General features: G+C 42.7%; 1 protein-coding gene across 1 annotated transcript in view; it reads left to right on the plus strand.

The window, feature by feature from the left end:
- Positions 1 to 19,544, plus strand: part of GRK4 (G protein-coupled receptor kinase 4) — a 67,379-nt gene that overhangs the window by 31,099 nt on the left and 16,736 nt on the right. Inside the window, exons 3-4 of the mRNA XM_053458212.1 lie at positions 12,624 to 12,736; positions 14,233 to 14,310. Coding sequence (XP_053314187.1) covers positions 12,624 to 12,736; positions 14,233 to 14,310 — 191 coding nt within the window. The remainder of the gene's footprint in view (positions 1 to 12,623; positions 12,737 to 14,232; positions 14,311 to 19,544) is intronic.

Below are 19,544 nucleotides of genomic sequence, written 5' to 3' on the forward strand. Positions count from 1 at the left end.
TTGTGGTTAATGGTGTGTTTAGGGTTAATTTAGGGGATGCTGTGGTTGATGGGGTCTTTAGGGTTAATTTAGGGGATGCTGTGGTTAAGGGGGTGTTAAGGGTTAATTTAGGGGCAGTTATGGTTAATGGGGAGTTTAGGGTTAATTTAGGGGAATCTAAATCCTGGGGGCAGTGAAGTGACATATCTGGGGGTATAAGGCATATGCAGTATATAAGGCATATGTGGGGAGGGCAGTGTGGCATGTCTGGGGAGGACGGAGTGGTGTATCAGGGTGTATAAGACATATCTGGGGGTAGAGTGGCATATCTGGGGGTAGAGAAGTGGCATGTCTGGGAGGCAGGGTGGCATGTCTGGGGAGGATGGAGTGGGGTATCAGGGGATATAAGGTGTATCAGGCACAGTGGCAGATGTGGGAGGCAGCGTGGAGTGGCAGATGTGGGAGGCAGCGTGGCATATGTGGGAGGCATTGTTGAGTGGCAGATGTGGGAGGCAGCATGGCGTGGCATATGTGGGGAGGGCAGGGTGGCATGTCTGGGGAGGATGGAGTGGTGTTTCAGGGGGTATAAGGCGTATCAGGCACAGTGGCATGTGGGGGGTAGAGTGGCGTGGCAGATGTGGGAGGTGGCGTGGCAGATGTGGGAGATGTGGGAGACAGCGTGGAGTGCTGTGGTAGGCAGCGTGGCATATGTGGGGGGGCAGCGTGGCATATGTGGGGGGGCAGCATGGCATGTCTGGGAGGCAGCGTAGCAAGCCTGGGCTCAAATGTGCATATATTGGGGGGCTGGTTGGGAAATAAAGACAAGAAATGTATTATCAAAGTTTTTTTTATTCTGCTGTTTGTATTTAACATCATTTGTTTATTAAATTATTTTAAATAAATGAAAAATTTACATTCATTTTTTTTTATCCGATTAATCGATTAATCGAAAAAATAATCGGCCAACTAATCGATTATTAAAATAATCGTTAGTTGCAGCCCTAGTGACAGCAAATACCTCCATTGATTTGACTCTGTAGGCTGGAACGGGAGATTGAAGGACCCCCCGCCCCGCCCCCCCACCCCACAATGGACTGTCCCATGAAAACTGGGACTGTGGGGAGGTATGTACTAACATCTGGCATTTTTTATATATACGTGTAAAGCTCGGAGGTGTCTGTTGGTGCCGCATAAATAAAGAAATTGTCTAGAACAAGGCATGGTTGAGCTGCCCCTTAACGTGGAGAAGCCGCGGGCTGTATGCGTTTTTAACGAGCGTGGGTTACAGCAGAACGCGTTTCTCTGCCGCTCACCATTATCGGTATTTAGTTGCCTTGGGGATCTACGTGCCAACGTTCAGAACATGCCCCGTCCCGTGAGGTTTACCACACGTGCCTTCTCACTGGCCTGCGTGTATCGTGATATCGTTCTAACTTGTCTGAGAATCGCAGGAGGGGTGGAGGCTTCGTGCCTTTCACATCACGTCTTTTAAATGCAGGCCGGTTGGGATTTAGTAAATATTTTTGTGCGGTTCTATTTGCAGTAATGCGTTCTGTCATTGAAGAGAATTTGTTTTTATTTTGGTAAACATCCTTTTATTAGCAGACCTGGAGGCGGCCATTGTTGTCAGTCATGTGATATTTTGGGTGACTTTCCTGCTCAAACCCCACACTGAGCTGATGCTTTATGGCAGGGGGATTAAGACTAAGGCATTCTATTGCTTGCTACAGGCAGTAAGAGGAGTCTGGGGGTTTGTCTAGTAGACTGGGCTGAGATGGCATCTAGAACATGTACAAATGGCTAATAAGCAATGATTAGCACTTTAAAAAAACTATATCAATAAACTCACTTTTAATGGCATATTAGTCATGACGGTTGCTGAGGTTTCCCGTTAATACCGTCATCTGCTGATTAGTTAACAAGTATTTTACAACCCTGTAAATGTTTTTTTATTTTATTTTTTTTATACATCTACCAAAGCAGGAAAGTTGCAGCTTCAATCTGGTATACAAATATCCCATCCCATTGAACTGCTGCAAGAAGGGCTGGCCCTCTACGGTGGATAGTTAGATGGATGAGATGACTTAACGTAAACTGCATTATCCGGCCAGCTCGGCCCTTCTTGCAGGAGAAACGTACTGGGCCTGACCCTCATAATAAATAGCGGTCAGTGAGTTGAAGCTGCAACTCTTCTGCAGTCACCCACTCTGGTGAATGAAGAAGCCCACCACGATCCCGTTCTCTGCCGAACTGTGTGATAAGTCTGGTGTCCCGAATTGATAAGGTCCCTGCTAGGTCCGTTTGACTTATGTGGTATATAGACAGACAAGGACTGTAGCGGTGTACGTAGCGGCTGGAATGAGGTGACCTGACCGGGGGTTGTGAAAGAGGAAACTCCGAAGCAGTTAGCCCGAGATTTTATCACTAATGCGTTTACATAAACAAGCACTTATCCTATTACTGCAGATTGCTTTGTACACATGTATGTTTGTGCATCGTTTGAAAGCCGGTCGAGGAGCTGTATTTACATGTAAACATACGTGGAAAGGGCTGGAAACGTGTGTGTGTGTTGTTTTTCTTTCATTAAACATATAAACCCATATGTTGGCCTCTGTAGAAGCCAAGAAACATTTTTAGTGGTTTCACATTAGCATTCATAGAGTAAAGTATAAGGTCACATAAGCGTTCAAGGCCTCGGAGGTCTCTTTTTTTCAGATGTAATGTAAGTTTCTGTTTGCTGCTCAGATGAGAGTTCAATATTTCAACCCTGCTTTCACTATGAAGCTCTACCAAGGTCCAAACTGACTCTGCTGAACGTATAGTCCCCAGGCCCAGACCGGCCATCTGGCAAATGCCCCGCAACCCTCTGCCAACAGCTCCAAGTACTTGCCTGTGGCTGCACTTGTGTTATCCGGCAGCCCCTGGCCTTAAAGTGCCAGAGCCACCTCGTCACTGATTAGTTACCTATACATTATGCAGGGCCAGCTCAGCCACTCTGTGGCGCCTGCCCTTCTTAATTCCGAGTGAAATTGGTGATCTTCTGTTTGGTGGATAAGCGCTAAAATTCCATTCAACTCGCTTACACCTGGATCTCTTAGATCTCGCCCACCTGACCCATTTTCTCTCAGCCATGAAAAATACAAACCTAGGATTTATTTCATTACAATGTAGCCACAATGTAGCTTCTTTCACCTGGTATTCTCCTCCTGGTACCTTCCAGAGCCACGCATTCAGGAACTATCTAAAACAGACATGTAACAGCCACAAGATAAGCGCCCCAGGCCCCCCCCCCTTTTGTAAGCCCCAAAGTTTAATAGGCCGAGTCCTTTATCTGTCTAAACGATAAGTGAACCCGAACAGTCCTAAGATGACCATCGAAGGGTGGGTGGCCTTCTGTGTCATCGGAGGTGTCCAGGAACCAGCGCTGTCACTAGAGGGGGATTTTATACCTTTTATTTGTTGCGCGGGGGATTTATAGGAGCAGAAACGGGGTAAAAATGTTTGAGGGTGGAGGACCCCAGTTGCTCTACTGGTTTTGCAGCTGAGATTTCCAGAGTGCGACCGAAAAGGAGACCTGTGAAGCGGAACAAGAAACGTTTAAACACAGAAAGGGAAGTAACAAAGTGCAAAGGAGGAAAAATGTTACGACGAGAGGTCCTAATCTAACACTAGTCCCAGACTTACTTTACTGTGAGGGGGGTAGATAAGTGGAACTGCCTCCCAGCTTTACGGCCATGAATCTGTTGTATTCGATTTTTGAGCAAAAACAAAAAAACACAGCGTTAACTTCCGCATGTGAAGTGACGGGATTGCGTTCCCTTTATATATTTTTTTTTTTTTGGTGCAAATCCACTTAAGGTATTGTCTTTATAAAACTCGCCCCAATGCTGTATAAATTTAACAACTTTTTATTGGTGAAAGCGATAAATGTCTGCACGAGTCTCCGCCATCAGCTTCTGCCCCGTTCAGGAGGCCTGTTGGGCCAAGTGCTTTTCTCCTACCTCCAGCTAGATCAGTAATGCCTTTCCTGGGGGTACGATGTGACCCCGCCATGCTTCAGCTGCATCATTGAAACTTTTTTTTTTTTTTTTTGCACAAATCTAGGATGCTTTGTTTTAAAAAAAAAAAAATGAAATATAATATATATAATTAGTGTGCGTATATGTATAATTTATTATAAACAAGCCCCAGATTGTGAAATGATCCTGGTTTAGATGAATTAGTTTTTAGGAGCATATAGTGGAACTTTGTAATTTTTCTGCAATGTTTTGTAGCCGAGTTTTCTTCCGTGGAAAGCTGGAATTGCAGAAATGACCTCTGGTTTGGTATGAACCTCTTAACGAAGCCTTTTGTGGAATGTGTTTATTTTTTTGCAGATTGCCGGATTTGCAGAATATAAATCTAATCCAGGACCATATTAACTTTCAGTTATTATATTTACTCGCTGTTGCCAAAATAATAATTTTCTTTATTTTAAACTCGCTTGCAGTAAACCAGTTTAAACTGACCCATTGTTTAGGTTAGAAATGTTATTCTGTGAGCAGGGGGGATATTTTGTTGAAACTGCTTTTTCTGCAGTTTTTTTCTTTTTCTGTTTTATAATCGTGAAATATCTAGATCCCTGTATGTGATATCAAAAAAATTCCAATTATTTCAGATACTTAGAAATGTTTAATACAAACAATAGTGAACAATAAGCAAATGTATATTTTTGTTTAACATATAAGTACTAAACATATATTCTTATGTACGAAATGAAGAAATATTCATACGTATAATACATAGGAAAATCGATCACAAATTTTAGCAATAGATTTCTTTCCTTTTTTGTTACTTGCTATTATTTATTTATTTTTTTGGCACTTTTGGATTTTATTTATAGCATTTTTTAACATGTATAAAGATGAAATTATTAGACATGGATTTCATTATTGCTATATAAAGCATGATCTAGCGAGTTTTTTTTTCTCATTACTGTAAGAAGGAGAATGAGTGATGGGAGCTGCTAGACATTGGAGGCCAACATTTCTATAAGGAGGAACCTTTAGGAGTTAGGAAGGTATATAATATATAATATGGCTCGCTCCAGAATACCTGGGAAATACGGTATAAAAACTTATATCACAATTACCTCCCCTAGCCATTAAAGAACTACATCTCCCGTTACCCCCCCATAAAGAAAAAAGTTATGTTGTGTATAGTGGGAATTGTAGTCATACATCTGAGTTGATTTAAAGTTTTGGGTGCCTATATAGCTTAAATGTGTTTTTTGTCTTTCTAAAATCGCTGCGGTTATCTGAAGAGAAAAAATATTGCCTGCCCCTTGTATGTCTAAAAAATAATTAAAAAATAAATAAATGATTAAGCAATTTAACACACGAAGGCCCTTTCGTTTCATTCTTTCGTTTCCGGGTTATGAGAGGTAACACGTTCTCCAAAGAGCAACTCTATTTCTTGTGAAAGAACAAACTTTCTGGCAGAACCTGTGACAAAAATTATAGATCTTTTTTTTTCATGCTTTATTAGTTGACCTAAAATATTCTTAAATAAATGGGGACATCATTCTCCCTATAGGGGAGAGCAAAGCTCCATGTGGAGGGCCAAAAGAGTGAGCTGGGCACCCCGTCTCGCTTAAAAAATAAAAAAAAATAAAAAAAAAATAAACACACAAACTTTATGGGAGCGCGGGTTTATGTGTAATTCTCATACGTAATAAGTAATGTGTGTTTTAGTTTATTGCCGAGCTGAAATTCTTTCTTGGTGGTTTTTTTTATATTCTCGCCTTCCAAATAAACATCACCGACTGGCGTAAAGTAATATATTCGGGCTTAGACTAAATGTTACTGTTCCCTGCAGAAAACCAGAGTGCCGTATGTTCTCCTGTCCAGACGGTTTATTCGTGTTCCGATCGTTCTCGCCGCTAACAGAAGAGAAAGGGGTTAACTGTTTTCCCCGTTTTTTTTTAAGTTAATAAGTGCTCACATCTGTTTCTGAGGCCGCTCTCTCTTATCCTCCAATTACTCCGCTTCGTACCGACGGCTTGCGTCATTCATGTTTATACGCTGACATATCTTTAAGAGCATATGTTTGGCTGCAGATGGGAACTCATAAAAATATGCGTAGCGGTTACACTGAGAACCCTCTGTTGTGTGAACTTGCACACAAACGATGGTTTTAATTTACTCCGGGTACCCGCGCTTTTTTTTTTTTTTTTTTTTTTCTGCGCTCAGACTAGTTCCGTGGAATTATTTGACCTTGCTTTTGGCATCTGTATGTCTGGACCAAAAAAAAAATTGAAAATTCACAAGGGGGAGAATGTAGGAGTTCTTTTCCCCAAAACAATTCAGGCTATATTTATTTCTGCGCTCAATCCAGATTCTTTCACGTTTTACTCCGATCGTCTTTGACTTTATTGGTAGAAAGTTCCCTGTTAGACGTACGAGTTAATGCCTTCGCTGTAATATCTTGAAATTGTTTAGTGTTTTACACGATTGAACAAAAAAATATATAATCATGCGATCTTGTAGCGACTGCCCACCCTGAATGCTCAGTCATATCCAGAGGACTCGCTTTAATCAGCCAGAACCCTCCGAGGACTTGTTTGGTCTTTGGTCTTGTCCCGCCATGTTCCGGTTAGCCTTATCCGGGTCCTGTGCATGTTTAAATTGCTTTAACATGTATATGGATTGTAAGCCCACATCCTGACTGTAAGCATCTCGCTAAATGATCTGCCTCAATGTCCTCGGCTATTGATGATGATCATACCTGTGGACTCTCAGGATTTGACCCGTAGTCTCAGGGTTTCTGCCCCGATCTCAGGGTGAAGGGGCAGATTCTCAGCGTTGCACGGCCCGTAAGTATTATCTATGATCAGTGAAGAATAGAAAGGAGTTGGCTCCAAACGGTGCTTTTGCTCCCATTTAATGGATGATCCCTGCTTGAATGCAGGTGATAAAAATAAGTGCATCTCTAATTGACAAGTCAAGGTTTCCATGAACACCACAATTGGGGTATTAGAACTTCCCCAGGTATGATGATAAAAGGAGGAACCACATTCATTCCTGGTGGCAAGGGTCCGTTGCTTGCTGCAGTGCAATTTATGTATTTGCTGCACTGCTTGCGGGAATACAGTTGTGCTGGGTGGTGTGGGATCCCAGAAAGAAGACCCCTCTCATCCCGGAAGGAAGACCCCTCTCTTGCGGAAGCAGTGTTTGCAGAGAGACTGTATGGTCAGTGTATCTTTTCCCTCTGGCATCCTTTCCCAGGTGGAGCTGGTACTTGACAAATAAAATGCTCAGCCCAAGATCCTTCTCAAGATAGGTCATGAGAGACAGATGGGGGGTCTACCCAGGGTCAGACCTAAGACAAAGCCCCCCATAAATACACCACTGTCAACAGCACGGTTTATTTTAATGTAAATAGATACCAGAGCAAGGGGCTAGTCCTTCCTGCAATGACACGCGAAAGATAAATCTAGATCTGACCCTTGCAAATATGATAAATGGCGTCTGGCTTTTAATATTTTAAATCAAAAGCAATCGGCAGCGTTAGGGGAGACGAGGGAGGTGAGGAGAAATAATAACGCCGGCCTTGATAAAAAAAAAAAAAAAAAAAAAGTTTGACTGCTCCCATGGTCATAAGGTGAGCTTCTAATCTATCATTCTATTTGGGAAAACCTTCTTCTATACCTTAATGTTCACTTGTGTCTGACCTGACATGCTGCGTTGAAGTACTTTTCCAGTCAACCTCCATTACTAAATCAGTCACACGTTGGCTAGTGACGCGTGCATACTTTTGCCGGCAGAACGAGAGACGTACAAATGCTTGTCTGTGACATTTGGAGCAGCGCAATTTATAATGGCTGAAGAGTATTTTCCTGTTGGAGTTTACATATACCGATGAATATCATTATGTTGCACTAAAGGAGAAATAATGGAACGTCTCCTAATGTCTTTCTAAGTACCGGGCTTAGATTACCATCAGAATGTTAACAGCTTTCATAGATTTTTGGCTGGACCAGCTGCAGAAGACGCATATTATTAATATACCAACAAAAACTCAGCTCAGCTTAAAAATATTTTTGGAAACTAGTGTATTTACAGATATTTTTTCCCTTTACTTCCTTCAGACCCATATGGGTTTCCTAACGCAGTTGAAGCTTCTGACAAATTATGGCTCACCATTGTATGGTTCATCTTGTTTTGGGAGGGGGGGGTTATATATAATCTAAATATTACCGCAGCATATAGGATGCTTTTATCCTCTGTTTAATGAGAGAATGTGTTTTGTGATGGCTCTGCAGGTTCCGAGCAGACTTTGTGGTCTGGCTGTTGGTTTCTTTACCCGCAGAGCTCACGCCATTGATCTGCGAGGAACGAGTCTTCACAAGTATCTCGGCGAATCTCCTGGAGGGACCAAAGATTTATTCTGTTGATTCAGTCTTACGTCCTAATGATGGCCATGCCTGCCAAATATACACACGGAGTGCGTGTGTGCGCTTTACGTATTTTATTTTTTTTATGCTGTAATCCAGGGGGCATTAAACTGGATCAATAGTACTTAACCAGTTTCACTTGCTGCTACATGGCAGGTGAGTGAATAATTCCATCGTGACCTTCCTCCATGAATAGGTGAACTTAAACATTAACTCGCTTCATCTATAGTGACCTCTAAAGATCACACGGGGGGGGAAATGCTTTCCTCACTAATGCACTGCGCTCTGAAACGGTTTGTATTGTATACAAAATGTAAAGTAAAGACCTTACGCAAGCCAACGTGTAAATCACACACGGGAAGTCCATTCATCCCGCGAGCTCCCCTGCGGGAATCTCAGACAGAGCCTCTCTCGTACCGGCAGCCAGAGAGCGTGTGTTTGTAGAAGTATTACGTATTTAAACACGTGTATGAAAGAGACAGTAAAGCTTCACAGCTTATAGATCTTATGTTAAAGCAAATCCTTTAACCCCCCCCCAAAAAAAGTGTATTTTACAGTGCAGTATGGAATGGTGCTGTGTGCATGTGTGTGCACGTATGTGTGTGTGTATATGTATAGAAATGACCTTGATTACACTGGAGGCAGAAAAGCGGTACATGCTTAAAAATAGGGCTGCAACTAACGATTATTTTAATAATCGATTAGTTGGCCGATTATTTTTTCGATTAATCGGATAAAAAAAATGAATGTAAATTTTTCATTTATTTAAAATAATTTACTAAACAAATGATGTTAAATACAAACAGCAGAATAAAAAAACTTTGATAATACATTTCTTGTCTTTATTTCCCAACCAGCCCCCCAATATATGCACATTTGAGCCCAGGCTTGCTATGCTGCCTCCCAGACATGCCATGCTGCCCCCCCACATATGCCACGCTGACTACCACAGCACTCCACGCTGCCTCCCACATATACCACACCACGCTGCCTCCCACATCTGCCACTCCACGCTGCCTCCCACATATGCCACTCCACGCCGCCTCCCACATCTGCCACTCCACTCTACCCCCCACATGCCACTGTGCCTGATACGCCTTATACCCCCTGAAACACCGCTCCATCCTCCCCAGACATGCCACCCTGCCCTCCCCACATATGCCACGCCATGCTGCCTCCCACACCTGCCACTCCACAATGCCTCCCACATATGCCACGCTGCCTCCCACATCTGCCACTGTGCCTGATACGCCTTATATCCCCTGATACCCCACTCCATCCTCCCCAGACATGCCACCCTGCCTCCCAGACATGCCACTTCTCTACCCCCAGATATGCCTTATATACCCTGATACACCACTCCGTCCTCCCCAGACATGCCACACTGCCCTCCCCACATATGCCTTATATACTGTATATGCCTTATACCCCCAGATATGTCACTTCACTGCCCCCAGGATTTAGATTCCCCTAAATTAACCCTAAACTCCCCATTAACCATAACTGCCCCTAAATTAACCCTTAACACCCCCTTAACCCCAGCATCCCCTAAATTAACCCTAAACACACCATTAACCACAACTGCCTCAAATTAACCCCAAACACCCCATTAACCACAGCTGCTCCTAAATTAACCCTAAACACCCTATTAACATAACTGCCCCTAAATTAACCCTAAACACCCAATTAACCATAACTGCCCCTAAATTAACCCCCACCTCCCCTAACTTTCAGTAGCCCATATATATATATATATATATATACACTATATATATATATACTTACAGTTAGATGAGTGTCACAGCCATGTGGTTCTGGCCTGGAGAAGGAAGGGGCGGGGCCAGTTGTCACAGTGATTACAGGGAGGGGGAGTAAGTAGGAGCTGCTGCTGTGTGACGGTGAGTCAGACTAAACGGATTATATAATGAGGGGGATTTTTCAGAGCGTTTGCTCTGAAAAAACCCTCATTTTATAATCGATAATAATCGATTCAACTAATCGATAATGAAATTTGTTGCCAACGAATTTCATTATCGATTATTATCGATTTTATCGATTAGTTGTTGCAGCCCTACTTAAAAATCCCTAATAATTAAACATATTAAGACTTGAGGGGCTTGTATGTATGGGCTGGGCGACCAAATCCCCAAATTAATCAAACAAAAGAAAATTGCCGCAAACTCTCAGCAAATGAGAATATTTTATTTACAAATACACCAGTTTCTATGTTTCGGCACCTTTATGCTGTATGCAGTATGGCTTAGCAGAGCGGCCCTTCTTGCTTCTCTTTAGTAGAAGTAAATGGGTTCTGACAGCTTTCGTTATACTGTAAACCTGGAAGCGCCAGGACCATCTGTTAGTGCTAAATAAAAATATAAATTGCTTTCTGTAAAGGTAGGGTGAGGACAAAGACAATTTTAGGAAAGAAAGTAATTTGATATACTTTTTTTTTTTTTATATTTTTTCTAAAGTAAAATTTTAGAAAATATTAAACAATACTTGGATTTTTTTAAAAAAATAAATAAAAGGAAGCTAGAGATTTAAAAAAAAAACAAAACTCTCATCCGATGAGCTGACGGCTTCATTTTTAAAAGAATAAAATAAAAAATCATAATAAAAACAATATTTGTTCTCAATCCGAATTCCCTTTTTTTTTTTAAATAAGCCAAGTATCCAATGTCTTAATGTGTATAATCTTAGTAAGAATTATATGGTTTTTTGATACATTGTATTTGCGGCGCCTCTCTTACGATACGCTTGTTATAAACTTTCAGCGCTGTCTCTTTTTGAATGATCCTGGGTTTGTTTTCCACGTCACATCTGCTTTACTCTATAGTGAAAGAAGACCGCTAACCCTTCTCTAAATAAATAAGTTAATACTATCTCGTATCGGAGACGCCATCTCTGTTTACTTTTTCCCAAGATCCGTACTCTGTAATCTGAACCAGATGTCTCGTGTGAAGGAAGAATGTGATCATATAGTTCATCTTCTATCAATGGGTTTATAGTATTAAGGTAGGGCTAAAAAGAGTCATCCTTCTAACCGCTTGCCCATGGAGAGGAAGTGGTATCGTTCTGACATCACGTGCTGTATGACCTCATGCGCACTCATTTCTGGGTGTAGGGGTCTATCTGGGCTTCTACATTGCATTAAATAATTAGGGGTACTGTTCACGGGACCTGACAATTTAAAGGAGGGGGGTCTGGTGCGAAAAGTATAGAGTTGTATTATAAGTCCATTTTGGTGGGCAAATTGGAGGTTATACACGGGGTAGCATCCGGTAGCGTATCTCTATTTCCATTCTTGCGCATCATGTCCTGAAGCTCCGCGTCACTGCGGCTTTTTTTTCCATTTTTGTTTAAATCAATTACCTTAAATCGGGCCAATACCCGGCTGTCTTACAGAAAGCAGTTCATTAATACCGACGCTTTCTATATGTCTTGTAGTGCTGAGCCGCCCCGTCGTTTTTTCCATCGACGTGCGGCTGGATGCCGTTTGCTGGGCTGGCTCACCGGGGTCCCGAGAATAATCCAGGAGTAATGGATCCGGCATCACAGAGAGCGCTTTAAATATTTAAAGAGTCGAAACGGCCTGTGATGAGAGCGCTGACGTTGGATCCGGCAGCCTCTTCCCGCGGTCGCTCTGTGAGATACGTTGCCCACGTTTGGAATGCTCGTCGTATATACAGCGCATGTTTCTGTATCTGTGTGTATATGAAATACGGCAGCCTTTTGGATGCTGAATACGCTCTGTGTCTGACATAAATACCATCACACGCAAAGCATCCGCTATGCATTCCAGGAATATATTAATCGAAACGTACGAAAGGGTTAATGGGCCTATTTCTCAAATAAAACACTTTAACGGGGATAGGTGGCTTCGTGGACGAACTCCGGCTTTTAGTAGTACAACTCCCATGACTCTCATGATGTATATCACAGATGCTTATAGCGCACCGTTAGGATGATCTATAGTTTGGGTGGCCACTGATTCTGAGTGGGCTATTAGGAGTGATCTTTAACTAATTCCGAATCCCAGCAGAGACGAGTGACGTCTGTGTATTGTAGATTAAATGAGGTGAAGGTCACCTCCGTGGGTTATCTGGGCATCCAGCTGGGTGTGGGGTTGAGTGCGCTCCCTGCTGCTTCTTTTTGAGGCTGCGTTCTCCTTCTAAATGTTGTTTTCTATCTTTTTGCTCTCCTCGCCTAGAAAGAGACTACACGAGTCTGTGCGAGAAGCAGCCGATAGGAAGGCTCCTCTTCAGACAGTTCTGCGACACCAGGCTGGAGCTGAAGAGATGCAGAGGGTTCTTGGATGCCGTGGTAAGCGCCTTATTTAAACATTCGCAATATAAAATGTCTTTGGTGTATGCCAACATGACACGACTGGAGAAGAAATGTGGTCCTGGCACTTTAGGGCCACAGGCTAAACGGCGTACATGCGCGCAGCTCCATGTTATACGTGCACCATGCGTGTGCTGCCCACAAACTGCCCAGTGAAGGTAAGTAGCCGGCACCATCTGGCCCAGACCCATTTGCCCAGTTTGTTGGATTGCCAGTCCGAGCCGCTAGTGGAGTCCTTTAGCGTCTGTCTTCTGGTAGACTTTGTAGTTTGCCGCTTCACCCAACTACCATTCATTAAAAATATCATTACTTGCCATGGCTGCTCTCAGAACCCCCACCCTTACAGCTTGGGAGCCCCCTTCTACTTTGACCATTGCTTTGGCAAAAGCCATCCGACTTATCCAAGAAAATCCTTCTTTATCCCAGAAAGTTAAATAAATATTATTAAAACCCACAGCGTGTCTCTTTCTTCTATTTGTCTTTGTGTGAACCGATCTGCTCCCGCCGGGGTAATTGATCCCAGTAATGTTTAAAAGTGGGTTGATTCCGGCTCATAAACCCTTCCATGGCCCTGCAGCAAATTCACGCTTCCCAGCCCACATGTTCTAGGCGCAGATTGGGAGACGTAATAGGAGCGTCCATGATTTAACCCCTCGTCAGATGGCTTTTATTATCGGTGTATGACGTAATCTTTAGCACCCTGCTGAATGATACAGAAATAGATTTTAATGACACACAGACGGTCCCATTTCCAGGAGTCACTTTGGGATTTTAAGGCTGGATAAATTTATGAAAATTTTGGAAATTCACACCAACCTCTGTCCAACCTCGGCCGGAAGCGTTTGCCCCGGAAAGAAGAAGAATCATTACTCAAAGGTTATACTTTTATTGAGCCAAGATAGGAAAAGATGAACGGTCGCAAAGCTTTCCGGACCTCGGGCCTCCTCAGGTCGAACCGTTTTCTCCGGAAAGCTTACGGAACCCTCCATCTTTCTCTGTGTTGGTTCTATAAACGCTAGGACCTTCTGCTAAACGCTCCATCTTCGCTTTTCATCATAGTTTTATCTATTTCTTTTCTTTTTATATTTCTATTATCGGGATTAAAATAAACTTCTAGTGACCTTCTGTGTGTAGAATCTTTCTTGTAACTGCAGAGGTTATCGTGGTTCTGTAAGGGTCAAGACTATTCTACGTTTGGCCTTTAGAGTCTAAATGTAGCCCTTTACATGAAAGACGTGGACCTGGAATATGTTGGGAACACCTTTACATGTGTCAGACAGATGAAGTAACGTTGGTGGGGGGGGGACTTTTCAGAGGCTTTGAGGTGTTTCCCGTGTTTAATTTCAATATTTATTTTGTTTGCTCTGGAAAACGTTCCATCTCTGTAGTAATTAATCCCGAGCCTCGTGAATCACGGCCACCTGTTACCGAGTTCTCGAATGGGCTTTGCTGACGATTCTCTTGTTCCTCTACAGGCAGAGTACGAGGTGGCTTCGGATGAGAAGCGGAAGGATCATGGTTCGAAAGTGCTATACACCTACTTCAAGAATGGGGTGAGAAGCCTCGTTAAGACCTTTGTTATAAATATGACATCACAGCAATGACTGCGCTGCTCTATTGAGTCATTTTGCTGTCAGAATTCTTCACTTACATGTTCTTTGTTTGTGTGTGTGTGTGTTTTTTTTTTTTTACATTTTCTCATTCCTTCGCGGAATTTAAATTCCAGTTCTTTGACATTGTCGGAGGTCAGTGGTTTTACTCTACCACAAAATGGAAATACAAGTTTATTGAGGCCCATCTGTCTGTCTTCTTTCTGTGTGGTTTCAAGAATTTGGTATAGAGTCTTGAAAAGCGCACGTGTGATTGACAGGAGGCTGGGTAAAAATAAATATGTATTACAGTAGCGAGTATTTTATGTCCTGCAGTAGACAGAGTGCCAAATATGCTCTGGCTTTATATAAATATATATAAAGACAGGGGTTCGCTTATTTTGTGAAGCAGCGGAGCGTACCGAAGTATGCCACTCGCGCATGTGCGCTAGTGCACGTCGGCTCGCATATACTGAAGACTAGTGTTTGGATTGATGTGCAAGCAGTAAATTGCATTGGCGTCAGTGCAAAAGTGTGTATTAGAACCATACAAAAATTGGGGCTTAGTGTCCCATTTCATTATTTCATCAGAAACTTCTACATTCCCGTGGTAGGAGCTTTTGGGGTAAATGGGGAGATTCTCAGGGTCACCCAGAGAGTTCCTTTATGTTCTCCCCTGACTTTATTATTAGGCACGCGGTAGGTGCTACTCTTACAGCTGAAATCCCTGCCTGACTTCCTGACTTGCCATGGTTTGCATAAGGATAGTTATTGGAGCCCTTAGTGGATTGTTTACCGATCACATATCCAAGAAACTGATCCTACGGGCCGTGTGTTCCCAGCAACCAAATCTGAACAAGTTTCGACACGGCTGCCGGAAAATAAACATGTTTTCCTAGCACCTCCTGCAGCACAGCAGTGTTCCTAGAGCACAACACTGAGAGAGTGCTAGATACGTGGAGCGGCTCCTAGCAGAGGTGGTAGAGGTTAAACAGTCAGGGAATTTAAACATGCATGGACAGGCATATAAAGCTTTCCTTGATCTCGGGTAAAACAAAGGGCTGGTGAAAATCATTAAGCGTGCTTTACCTATAATGTTTGCGCAGTTGTAACGTAAGCGGAAATTAACTCCTTTACTTACCTGCAGATGCTCTATTGCTCTCGTTCGTCTTCTCGCCCCCTCCTGCGCAGAGCTGGTCCCTGACCGTAGAGGAGCCGGCTGTGACCCTCGATACTCGAGCAAAATAAAAACTTTGCTACCGCTTTAAACCGCATAAGCCTTCCTCCCCCCGCACCTGTCTCAAAGCTTTACAACCCCTAAGATGTTCACATTGTATTGGAATTGAATCTGAGCGCAGTGGGAAGGAAATGTTCATCTTCTAAGGCATTATCGGTATCAATGATATAATAAAGCGGAAATCCTTTCCCAATGGATTTATGAAAAGCATTCTTGGGCGGCTCAAAATAATGCAGGCGTTTTATAAACATTATGGGGGGAAAGTTTGCTTTTCAATTGCAAAACGGCTTCGCCAGTAGGACTTGCTAAAGTCTTCCTAGTTCCCAAGATACATTATATAAGATAATATTCCAAGTAGTCATAGGTGTAAGATTAATTGATGATGGTTAAATCACTTGAACATGGAATGCTATTATGAATGATGAGGCTGGTAGGTCATGGGGACTGGCCCATAGATTTCGTTTTGGATGGAGTTAAAGTTGAGCACTAGGTATGGCATATAAAGGGCACCGCGTACCAACTTGAAAACATCCCAACGGGAGCATCATGATTTGGGGCTGCCTCGGAGCCTGGACAGCTTGCCGTTGTCGAGGGGACAATGAATTCCCAAGTCTATCAAGGTATCATACAGGGTAATGTGAGGATGGATGTCGGCCAGCTGAAGCTCAGTAGAAGTTGGCTAATGCAGCAGGGCAATGACCCCAAACATCAAAGCAAATCTTCTACAGAATGACTTCAAAAAAAGAAAATCCACCTTTTGGAGAAGGCAGAGTCCGAGCCCAGACCTTAACCCGTTAGAGATGCTGTGGAATGACCTCCTAGGAATACGGCTTAATCGGTTCTGTAACGAAGAATGGTCCAAAACTCCTCCTGAACGTTATGCAGGTCTGATCCGCAGCCACCGGAAATGTTTGTTTGAGGTTCTTGCTGCCAAAGGAGATTCCACCACTTATAAAATCCAAGAGTTCACTCACGTTTTCCACCAGCGCTGTGAGTGTTTAATGGGTGTGTGCGATACACACATGAAATATTATCACTGCTTATGTGTTCGATTAAGCACATTGTTTTTGTCTGTACGTGTGACTTAAATGTAGATCAGATCATACTTTATGAGCAATTAATGCAAAAAAAAGGTTATTCCAAAGGTTTCATTTACTCTCTTGCCAGTGTGTGTGTGTATATATACGAGTATATTAACATATATGATGTGTGTGTGTGATTGGAAAGGTCATGTTAAGTTTGTAGGAGGGCGGCTTTGCGGAGGACTTAAAGCAAATGTTGACGGTTTGCAATATTGGACCAATGACAACTATTCCGTTTACAGAGCAGTCATTCATTATACGATATGTTGGGACAATTAAAATTGTAAGGTCGTGGATTAGACCTTTTGTTCTGTTTTAGAACTTAGAAAGATACAAGAGTTTGAATTTGAGAGGACGTTCACATTTTCTCAAAGCGGTGTTTACCGTTTTGTGTAATGCGTCTTTCTGGCCTTTTGTATGATGTACTCGGGCTGCACAAACAACCTGCTCAATTCTTTGTCTTTGGCCTTCTAGATACGTCATGTGAAAACTGCTTTATTTTTTGATTCTCAACCTATGTTTTTAGCTCCATGTTGTAGTTTAGACCGGTGCATTCGGATTCATACGAATCTGATGAAAACTAAGCAAAAAGGTTAGAATTTTCCACTGAAATTTGCAGGACGATTTCACTCGCGCTCTTTCACATACTCCATTCTGGTTCACGCGCTCTCTCACACTCTTTTTAAATGTTTTCCGCTTCAACTTCTTGTTCATTTTCTATCTTCTCTCTTTTATCTTCTATCTTCATTCGCATCTCCGCGGACATAACCTGTCATGAACTTCCGCCAAAATGGCAGCGGTCCTGGTGACGTCCTCTTCCCTGACTTGACGCTTTCAGGGGCGTCCTCTCCCCAGACCTTCATCATTTTGGTGGAAGTTCGTAGAAGCGGAAGTGGTTGACGGACAAGGTAGGGAAATATTCAGAGAGCACGAGGATGGGTGAATTGGGTTTTTATACCCCTGTGGCAACGGGTCTGATTGAAACCTCCGAATTCAATAGTTAAGCGGTGCGTCCCAATACTTTGGTTCATATAGTGTGTATATATCAGACATTAGACACATGGGTTTTAGGTCTTATTTAGAAACCAAATTGGTTACAATTTCTGTGCATATTGTGATTTTTAGGGCTGTAGAACACTGTAATACCCTCACACCCAGCAAACATTCTGAGGGGCATCAGGGGGGGAAAGGTGGACAGAGAGATTTGGGTCATAACGAGGGGTGCTTGGGCTGTCTATCCGAGACTTTACCGGGTCAGTAAACACATCAAAAGCGGACCGCTGTTTTTCAGCCCAACTGGATCTTGGAAAGCACACTGTGACTCTTTTCTGAAACTCATTCTTCAAGACCTCCTGAAATGCTTAGCAGATGTTTTTGGCCGAGCACAATAGCAACGGGAAATGAGTTTCAAGTGTTTTTCATAGCCTGGCTCTGAATCAAAGCTCGCAAACTATTACCCATAAGACATATTACGGAGAAAAGCCATAGTACAGTAGGTGTGTGTGGACTAGAAGTTTAATTTAACAAGAACATTTAGTTGATGCACCCCCCCCCCACCTAGTAATTAAGGTTCTAACCTCATTTGTAACAGAAAAAAAAAAAAAACTAAATAACTTGGTGTAAACTGAGATACATTCCACTCTTACTGCTGTGACGTCTTTGGTCATGAGATTTAATACACAGAAAATAAACACAAAGTGGGGGGGGGTGTAATAATGCAGTGAAATGCGTACGCTTTCTCTTAACCCTGGTTAAGTTAATTTAGGTGAATGGGAGGTTTTGCTTAATGTCACCAGATTCACATGTTTAATAAACGCTTTGTTTATTCCGAATTCTAGAAACGGACAAGATGGCCCTAGAGAGATGTCTTGTTTGAAAGGACATATAAACCAAAAAACAAAGCAACAACAAAAAGTACATTTCGGTTAAATGTCCGAGCGATGCACTAAATGCAAGAGCCCGGCGTGCTTATGTCCATAGGGTCATGTGACCTGTCGGCAGGCTATATAAAGGGAGCGCTGACTCTGTATAGAGTGTCTAGCAGATAAAACCCTAGGTGCGAGGGAGCAGTGCCCAATAACCAGGCCAAAATGTCCTATGGTTTGTCCGGCCCCGAGCTAAATGACTGGCAGAGATGAGCATTGGCCCGGTTCGTGTCGGTGTGTTGGTCCGCATGCGCTGCAGGTGTATACAGTGTGTTTGTAGATTGAATTATTTTTCCTTTTTGGATTTTTTTGTGTGATGGTGGAACAAGCAAATCTGTAAAAGCCACACTTTTTGCACAAGGCCATGTGAAACAACACATGGGGTCTTAAATAGGATATCTTCTCGAGGCTCCAAGATATGACTATTACCTGCTCGCCATCCCCTTCCAGTGTACCAGAACCTTTTTTATTATTTTATTGATTTAAAATACTTTTTTCTATATCATGGGTACCCTCCGCTCGCTCCACGCGGGCTGTGGTCCTCCTCTCCCACATAGTTACAGAGTAGTTTTTGTTTGAATGAAGACTTGAGTCCATGATGTTCAATTTTTCTGTTCTAGAAAAAGGCAAAAAATCCCACATTGAAGTGAATTGCGCCTCAGAAAGGGGATCGTGTATTTTTGTTATATATTATAGAAGGTATGTCGAGGAGAAGGATTTATACGTTTTTGGCTTTATGGCACTGCAGGATTTTATAGTGGTTATGGACCTAGTAATAAATACTGGCTAAAGCCGAAGCGGCGGGCGCTGTGGGATAATCGTTCCCTTTTTTTTTTTTTTTTTTTGGCCGGGGTGCTCCGTTTAAATCTGCCGTATAAGTGTTGCTTTTTATAACACGCGGAGTTTCAGAAGGTCACAGAACTTCTGTATCTGCTGGAGAGGAGGAAAGTTTGA

Source organism: Spea bombifrons, chromosome 1, assembly GCF_027358695.1.
Source record: "Spea bombifrons isolate aSpeBom1 chromosome 1, aSpeBom1.2.pri, whole genome shotgun sequence".
Classification (NCBI taxonomy): Eukaryota; Metazoa; Chordata; class Amphibia; order Anura; family Pelobatidae; genus Spea; species Spea bombifrons.